This window comes from Trachurus japonicus, chromosome 5 (assembly GCF_045865225.1).
Source record: "Trachurus japonicus isolate A0001 chromosome 5, Traja_1.0".
NCBI classification, from domain to species: Eukaryota; Metazoa; Chordata; class Actinopteri; order Carangiformes; family Carangidae; genus Trachurus; species Trachurus japonicus.
Window position 1 is genome coordinate 30,220,473 of NC_140911.1, and position 8,625 is coordinate 30,229,097.

General features: G+C 40.4%; 1 protein-coding gene across 4 annotated transcripts; it reads right to left on the reverse strand.

Moving 5' to 3' along the window:
• Window positions 1–3,996: 3,996 nt before the first annotated feature.
• On the reverse strand, window positions 3,997–7,894 carry creld1a (CRELD disulfide isomerase 1a). Of its 4 annotated transcripts, none has more exons than XM_085777339.1 (6): window positions 7,587–7,894; window positions 6,609–6,795; window positions 5,560–5,643; window positions 4,846–4,941; window positions 4,621–4,761; window positions 3,997–4,471 (listed from the first exon to the last, which is right to left on the reverse strand). In XM_085777339.1, exons 2-6 carry the CDS (start codon window positions 6,793–6,795, stop codon window positions 4,251–4,253), a joined length of 729 nt encoding a protein of 242 aa, XP_085633465.1. In that variant the 5' UTR covers window positions 7,587–7,894; the 3' UTR covers window positions 3,997–4,250. The 4 variants fall into 4 exon arrangements, with proteins under 4 accessions (XP_085633465.1, XP_085633463.1, XP_085633464.1 ...); XM_085777337.1 differs by having other exon boundaries at window positions 6,609–6,889; window positions 7,587–7,893; XM_085777338.1 differs by having other exon boundaries at window positions 7,569–7,893.
• Window positions 7,895–8,625: the final 731 nt, after the last annotated feature.

Below are 8,625 nucleotides of genomic sequence, written 5' to 3' on the forward strand. Positions count from 1 at the left end.
TTGTTGTCGTCGTCTTGTAAACAGAAGTGGTGACATGTGACTGTGACAGCTGATTTAAATAGAAAAACCAACACATTGTTGCAGTATAGCAGAAAATTGAAGTAGACTGTTACTACCCCCACTTGCTCTCCTCCCCTCTCATGGTGCCTGTGTGTCTCCCTGATATGGCCAAGTGTTGATTGTTGTATATAAATGTCTTTTCACCAACCCCCCACCCCACCCCACCCACCCATCTTCACAAACAGAGGCGAGCCTCGCCTCGTTGTGTACGTGACCGCTTCCTCCATCAGCCCTTATAGCTCTTGTCACTGACCCAGAATCGACAGATTGTGTGAAACTTTGGTGTTTGTGTTTACAAATGTTAAGAGAAAGATCCTGATTTGGATTTGAGGAAAAAAAAAGAAAAAAAAAGGGACGACAATGCAAACAGACAGAGGAACGAAAATCCTCTCACTTCACCATCAGGGGGGCGGAGTACGAATCCTCCATTTTCAGGTCCTTATCTACTGAATACTTGAAGTAGGGGGTTCTCCTACCATGAAATAGCATATATGATTTACATGGTAGACCAACATGGAAACATTTCAACTGTGCCCATGCATGCTGATTTTTACATAATGTGCCAACTGAAAGTGATGATGTAAGGATAATCTCCTGTTCTCTATGCAGAGTGATTTCTCAACTGTTGTGTCAAAGAGGTTTAGGAGGACGCGAGGCTTATTAGAGGCTGGGGCTGGTTTCCTGGGCTTAGACTGAGAGGCTGATCCTGGTTGTGAATGACTGACACCTGCACTCAGCGTGAGGTGGAGTCAAGAAGTCAAAGTCTGCGTCCGTGCCTAGAAGCAGCCGTGTAGAGAGACGTGAGCAGAGAGGCCTGTAGATTCACCAGTCATTTTCAAAAGGCCTTCAAAAAAAAAGTATGAAAAGCCTAACATACATTTTCACTTTATTGTTGTATACAGGTCGTTTTTCTTTTCTTATGTACGTCGCTAAAAACTTTGGATTAAACAAATCACTGTGACCAATGCCAGAAACATTTTTGTTTGATAATAACAAATATTGCGTTTACTTTTTTATTCTTCATTTTTGTATTTAAGTTAGCTTTATTTATTGAATATGCCAGTTTGAGACTGTACTATTTGTATAAGTAAATGTTTTGAGCTGTACAGTAAAGACCTAGGAACAAAGTTAAATGTGAGTGTCCAGCATGCTGAATGATTACTTGTGTGAACGTGAGCTAAATCTCCCATTGAGCATCATTCCTCATACATTAATTGCATCTGCATCGTGCATTGTGACGGTGTGATGTTGTGTTTGAGAGTGATGTGTGTCTCACTTACTGTGTCCCCTTAGTAGACAGCCTGTGCAGTTTTGTGAGAGTGCAGCATGTTTTTGGGGTTGCTGGTGTAAATGTAATCAGAAAAAGAGTGCAAGCGTATGTGTGTGTGTGTGTGTGTGTGTGCAGCTGCATTAATTGATTTCTGGGTGTGTCTGTGTGTCAGTATGTGTGTGTGTGTGTGTGTGTGTGCGTTATGAATGCACAAGAGAAGAATCTATTTAAAAAGAAAAACTTTATCAGAGGAAGTCCCTAGAGAAAAAAAAAAGTGAGATTGAGTCAACGTTCTGAATGAAGCATGGATACTCTGTAATGTTTTGTTTTTTAAACCTAGGAGGCTGTCCTCAGTGCCCCAGTTTGCTATTGTATGTGCTGTATCAGAATATTACTATTGAGTGTTGGCCAGCTTGTTTATATCCATCAAATAAAGGTGACTTTCTTTCTGTCTCTGTTTGTGATTCTCTTCTCAAAGTTAAGATCAGTTTAATGTCCACAGTTTCCTGCTGTGTGTAATGCATAGTGCATATTACGCATTATGCACTAATAGGAGAATGTTTTTTTAATTCTCTAGAGTACTGCACTATACCTGTGCTTGAAAGAAAGCGTACATGGAGTATACTACAGGTGCAGCTCAATAAATGAGAATATCATGGAAAAGTTCATTTATTTCAGGAGTTCAATTCAAATAGTGAAACTTGTGTGCTGTATTATATACAGTAGATTCATTGCACACAGACTGAAATATATCACATCTTTCTTTATTTTAATTGTAATGGTTATTATGGCTTACACTGAATGAAAACCCAAAATTTCATGAATTAGAATATAGTGAAAAAGTTCCCTATTGTAACCTTATGGTGTCACATTCTAGTCAGCTGATGAACTCAAACTGTGGACCTGATAGTTGTATTCTAATTGAGATGCACCTTGTATTACCATACCAAATAATTCCGATAATTCGTAAATTTATTCCAGTAAAATCCTCAAATTTCATTGATATTGTTTTATCGACTATCAAAAGACTCATTCAGTTAATTTACAACATTATAAAATGATGACAGAGTTTAAGTAACCCTGTCAACGGTTGCCTGCAAAACACAAAGAATAATCCAGCGTACATTATGTTATACCTGTGTTGTTTATTTCATTGTTAATTGCAAAATTGGGAATTAGCAAACCTACACCACATTACAGCTTCAGTAAAGAGATTATGATTAACACGCTATGAGTGGAAAACAGTATACTACATACTTCATGAACTTACACTTGTACATATACTGTACTATATGTTGTAAATTCCTCATCATTACAGCCACCTGTACATCTTATATTGTATTTTGGCTGCTCCAAACACAAGCTGTTAAAAAGGACAATAAATATATTTAGTATAAAGACAATCACGGTTTATTTGAAGCTCACTGCCGGAACTGGTCAGTCAGTGAAATCTCTCCTCCTGTTTGTGAGCCGTGGCCAGACACGTACCTGTCTTCAGATTTGGCACAAAATTCACTTTTGGACTCAAAGATGAACTGATCACAATTTGGTCATTAAAGGTCAAGGTCACTGTGACCTCACAAAACACATTTGGGAAGTAACTTGTGAATTAATACACTAATGACACAATACAACATAAATGTCTAGTAGGACAAACAGCAATGTGACAACATTTTATATCCATGGACTAAGGCAATGATATAATCCCTGCAACTTGACAGGATGATAGTCATAGTGAGTCTGTAGTAATTGTAGTTCTTTCTCCTTGACATTACAGACCATGACCTTTAACCTTCACTGTACCTCACTTTCTTCATCAGTGGATGTAGTGAGAGCTGAGCAAAGATCACCCACTGATGAAGACAGTTGAAAAGCAGTTAACCTATTGGTAGACTTTGAACTGAGTCTACAGAGGTGAAAATACCTCACAGCCATCTACATTTACAGTAACATTCACCGTTTGTTCCTGCTCAGCTCTGTCATTAAAGTATGACATCTAAAAACGGTGGTGAAGGAGGTGGAGCTGCACAAATATCAAAATTGTCAGGTGGAAGATTCAAGTAGCAGGAGCTGTTTGTTTTTTTAATATAAAGGTAAAATGAAATGTAAAATAAATTCATGTATGGTGGTTTTACTGCCTGATGCCAGAGCCAGCAGATCATATTCTTATGAGGGAGTAGGTTTGTCTGACACAGCAGCAAATCAGCACTTTTGATTTTTCCGGGGAAAGCACAAACGACCAGTCCCATTGTAATTGTTGTCACTCATTCTGTGTGTGTGTGTGTGTGTGTGTGTGTGTGTGTGTGTGTGTGTGTGTGTGTGTGTGTGTGTGTGTGTGTGTGTGTGTGTGTGTGTGTGTGTGTGTGTGTGTGTGTGTGCGTGCGTGCGTTACTCAGGTATACTCACTGAAAATGCATTCATATTTCAGTATACCCACTACAACAAAACAACTATAGTTAGACAAGTATTGAACAGTGTATACCCACCTAAAAAGCAGTATACCCACTGCAAAAACTACTACACCACTGCGCTACACCCACATGTTATGTTGGCATAAAATTGTTTTTTTTTTTAAAGAGTTAAAAAACAACAACAAAAAGTTGAAGTCCTTTTTGGAAGTGATCTGAGTGTGTTTTTTTTAATCCCAGCCACCACCCCCTGTTGTGGGGACATTTTTTTCTCTCTTTCTTTCTCATTTATTTTTAACTTTTTTCTTTTCTGTTTTTCATTTTAAGCAAAAATGACACAGGTGGCAGTAACATACAACCCATCACAAACATAAGAGAGGACAGAAAACAAACACAACCCCCCCCAAAAAAACAACAACTAAAAAACCAAACAAGCTATAACAAGACAAAGCATCAGAAAAGTATCCAACTAAAAAATACCAAAAACAAAATCTGACACTGCGATCTAAGCGTTACCGAGTCTTGATGAAGCCCTGTAACAGACGGTCCCCCCTGTCAGAGAACCAGTACCCTGCCATGGCTGCCACGCCTCCCATGAAGACAGAGGTGTAGACCAGGTCTCCTTTAGCAGCCAGCGTGGCCAGAGCACAGAGCACCACCCCGAAGAACATCTGCTGCAGCACCTGCACCTCATCGTCCTGGATGTCCTCAAACAGACCCTTCTCCTCATCGCCTGCAGGAGGAAGCACGGACGGGTGAGCAGGTGCTGTGAGGTGTTAGGTGTGGCTCTGTGTGTGTGTGTGTGTGTGTGTGTGTGTGTGTGGGTGTGGCTCTGTGTGTGTGTGTGTGTGTGTGTGTGTGTGTGTGTGTGTTGACACTCACGGGGCAGCCGCTTCTTCTCACACACACCACGTCTACGGATGAATCCTTTAGCACAGTTGCAGCGGAAAGAGCCGTGTGTGTTGGTGCAAATCTCATCCAGGCCGTGGCAGGCCAGGACCCTGTCACTACACTCATCTATGTCTGAGCACAACAACCAGAAGAAAACACACAGTGACCACATGCTGATTAAATTATATTAAAAATGACCTCTGGTTTCTAATTTACCCAAACACTTGGACCCTGTCAGTCTGTAGCCTGGAGCACATTTTCTGCAGCGTGCTGGTCCACTGCCCATGCAGCCCACACAGGCCGAGTCACAGTCTGTGGAAAGAGAGAGGGAGACTGTGTGATATTTTCATTTACAGACTGTGTGAAGGGGAATTGCCGTTTTTTACAATCTGGACCTTATTTCTAACATAAAATATGATCATTTACTCACAGCTAACCCCGGACTCAGAGGGGAATAGCACTAGCGTATCATAACAACATATTAGCGAAATGAACGAGTTTTGTGGCAGATATGTGTTATTTAGAGGCTGCATTCCGCTGCCCTGTAAACTCGAATTACATGGATATACGCAGCTCTCAGCTGGATCTAATTTCGTCGGAACGACTTGTAATGACACCAGAGTTATCTGGGTAGGTAAATGATTTTATGCTAGAAATAAAGTCCAGAATGTAAAAAACGGCAATTACCCTTTAAGGGCTTAACCTGTCTTTTAAAAATCTGTAAGAAAGGTGGAGGTGAGTGTGGTTGTGATGTCAGTTGAAAAGTGGTGTAGAACATCTCTTCAAATACTGTTCCAAGTCATTTCTTTTTCTCCAGCCTCTTACATTTAAGATATTTTGCCTTTTTTTGCCTGCTTTGGACAAAACAAGCTGTTTGAAGACATGAACACATACTGTACATACATAGTGCTGAGTTGCTGACCCACTGACCTCTGCACTCAAAGGAGCCCTCGGTGTTGAAGCAGTAGCTGCTGGGAGGACATCTGCCCAGCTCAGTGCCACACTCATCAATGTCTATGAAACACATCAAGACATGTTGATGAATAGAATGACTGCGCTCTTTGTCTAAACAAGTAGGGGAGACCGGGGATGGTTGTAATATTTTTGACACTTCCGTCTGTATCTTGGAGCTCTTTTAAGCCAGTGTGTTCAAAATATGAGACAAACTAGTTCCATGTGTCTGCTATTAAATTGAGTAACTGTTATCTCTGCAACACAAACAGAAAATGCATGGTTTAGTCTTAAACACAAGGAGTGAAATGTTACAATTCACCCCATACAGTAGTCTGGGTTAGTTGTAACACACCCTGGGGTGAGATGTAACATTATTAAATAAGGATCATGACACTAACTAGATATTCAAAGCTTTTTAATCAACACTTAAATTACTTTTTAACATAATTGTGCGTGGGGGTGTGTGTGTGAAGGTGTGTAGGTGTGTGGGTGTGTTTGTGCGTGTCTCAAGCATGGATGTATTATATTAGATCCATGGTCTCAAGTATATTAGCTACTGTCAGCCGTAGTCTGATCCTAACCTGAACCTTAACACTTTCATCTTTGTCTTTCAAGACCTATATTGAAATTCAAAGAAAACATAATGCAATTAAAATTTGGGTTGGAGTAGGTTAATATACGAAATTGCCGTTACACCTAACTAGACTCTTACTCTTCAACTCTTACTCTTAACTAAAACATTAGCACTTCAACTTGCATGAAAGATATCTACATGGACACACATGATTTAGGTTTGATAATATAGCAGGCAATGCTATTACAAAAAAAAAAAAATATATATATATATATAAATAAATAAGAAAATAAAGTTTTTTCCCTCTAAAACTGTCCTGTCTGCCACTACTTTTTCATATATATATATAGAGTCAATCAGGTGATTCATAACTTGCTCCTGATTGGAGACCATCCCCCATCTCCCCTACATGATGATGTCCAGACTCATAGACAAATCTCGCTTACAGTACCTACACAGGTGTTATTATGGAGCGTCCATCCTGCTCTGCAGTCCTCACACCGGTCGCTCTCTGGGCCTGAACACTTGTTGCAGCTGTCAGGACAGCTGTGCACCTGAACGGCCAGCAGACAGCACAGCCAGGCAGCCTGCAGCAGCTTCAGGTTCCCGTCAAACGTCCTCGCTCCCATCGGCCTCATCTGCTCCAGACGAAGCCGTTTATCCCCTCCAAAACATCACATTCAGGTTTGTTAAATGTTGCTTGCAAGTATCAGAACAGCTCAGAAAAGATAGCTGTCACATTAGAATAGAGGTTAGTTTAGTTTTTATCCAATCACCCCGATAATGTTTTAATGTAACAACATGGATACTCTAACTCTAACTCTAATGGATACTCTAGCATAGGTAACAGGTACGTAACAGGAGAATTTCCACTTCATCTTACATAACAATATTTCACAGTTCTAATATTTCTAAATGTTTTTTTTTTTTTTTTACACTACACTAGCCTACATACTAGCTAGATCTACATTTATAGTTACTAAGAGTTGAAGTTATAGACATGTATACAGTATTCCAATGTTATGGTCCCTTTTCCATAATTAGTATTTTTAAGTTTCAAAGATTTTTATTCTAATAATACTTCCGTTGTTAGTCACTGCACACAGTTTCCTTGCTTGTGTGGCTTTGTGTTTCATTACAAAGAACATGAACAGAGTCAGTGAACTGAAATGTTCATTTTCTCCTGTAGATGCACAGATATAGGCTATATGTTGCTGGTTATGTAACAATTCCTCACAGTGCCTTTATTGCTAATGACAATTTAATGGCATTATATTGGTACTGAAACGTGGCCTGTAAACCTGTTGTGGTGTTAGTCTCCTACAGGTTCCTGTCTACAAATTAACTTACTGTCATTTTGTTACTGCAACAATCAACATACATTCAAGTCAACCTAAATAGTGGATAATACATGGTGGATCTTATTTACCTTGTGAATCTGGACTGTTCAGTCTTTGGTAAAGTTTCAAACCGCCGCAGACGCACTTGTCCCAGCTCTGCTTCGTATCAGGTTACAGGCCGAGACCCTCACGTGCCCACCGAGCGGGGCAATCAGGAGCCTCCTACCCCGCCCCACTAGAGTGTAATGTAGTTTGTAACAAGCGCTTCTCTTCATGCTGTACTTGACAGTGGGTTGCACCAATCAGATCCACCGTCCTCTATATTTATAGCCAATCACAAGCCGAGATCTGATATGCACAGAAAGAGGCACATTTATTTATAGACAAGTGTACATGGCCTACAGTAGGCCCACGTGGACACATTTAGTCTGTGGGCTGTTAGGTTTAACACTGTCCTGCATAAAAGATGAGTCCTGATGTATTTTATATTACATTGATCTTCACCAGAAACAACAATGGCAAAACAAACACTCTGACACTGCTATCAGCTGCATTGTTGTCCAGATCAAGAGCACTGCAGCTGTCATGGATTATCTATTTGTCTTAGTTCATGTTTTATTGAAGTTCAATTCCCTGTCTTCCTGTGTGCTCCCTGCTGTGATTACCTCATGTGTCTCACCTGTGTTGATTGCACCACCTGTGTCTCGTTCCCTCGTGTTTTTAACCTCAGTGTATTCCCATTGTCCCTTGTCGGTTCGTCTCTTGTCCATGTTCCATGCCTGTTTTCCTGCTTTCCTGCAGTGTTTCCCTTGCGTATTCCTGCTCTGTTTTTGTAAGTTAAAAAAATATTCGTACTTTGCTTTGTGTTTCTGCATTTTGGGTCCAGTTCCCTAAATCCTGACAGAACAAACCGACCAAGGACAATGGGAAAAAACACTGAGGTCAAATACACAATGAAACGATACACATGTGGTGCAATCAACACAGGTGAGACACATGAGGTAATTACAAGTGGGAGAACACAGGAAGACAGGACACTGAACTTCAAAATTAAACAGGAACTAGGGGCGGTGTTTAGCTCAGTTGGTAGAGCACCCGTCCCATGTGTTGAGGCTATAGTCCTCACTG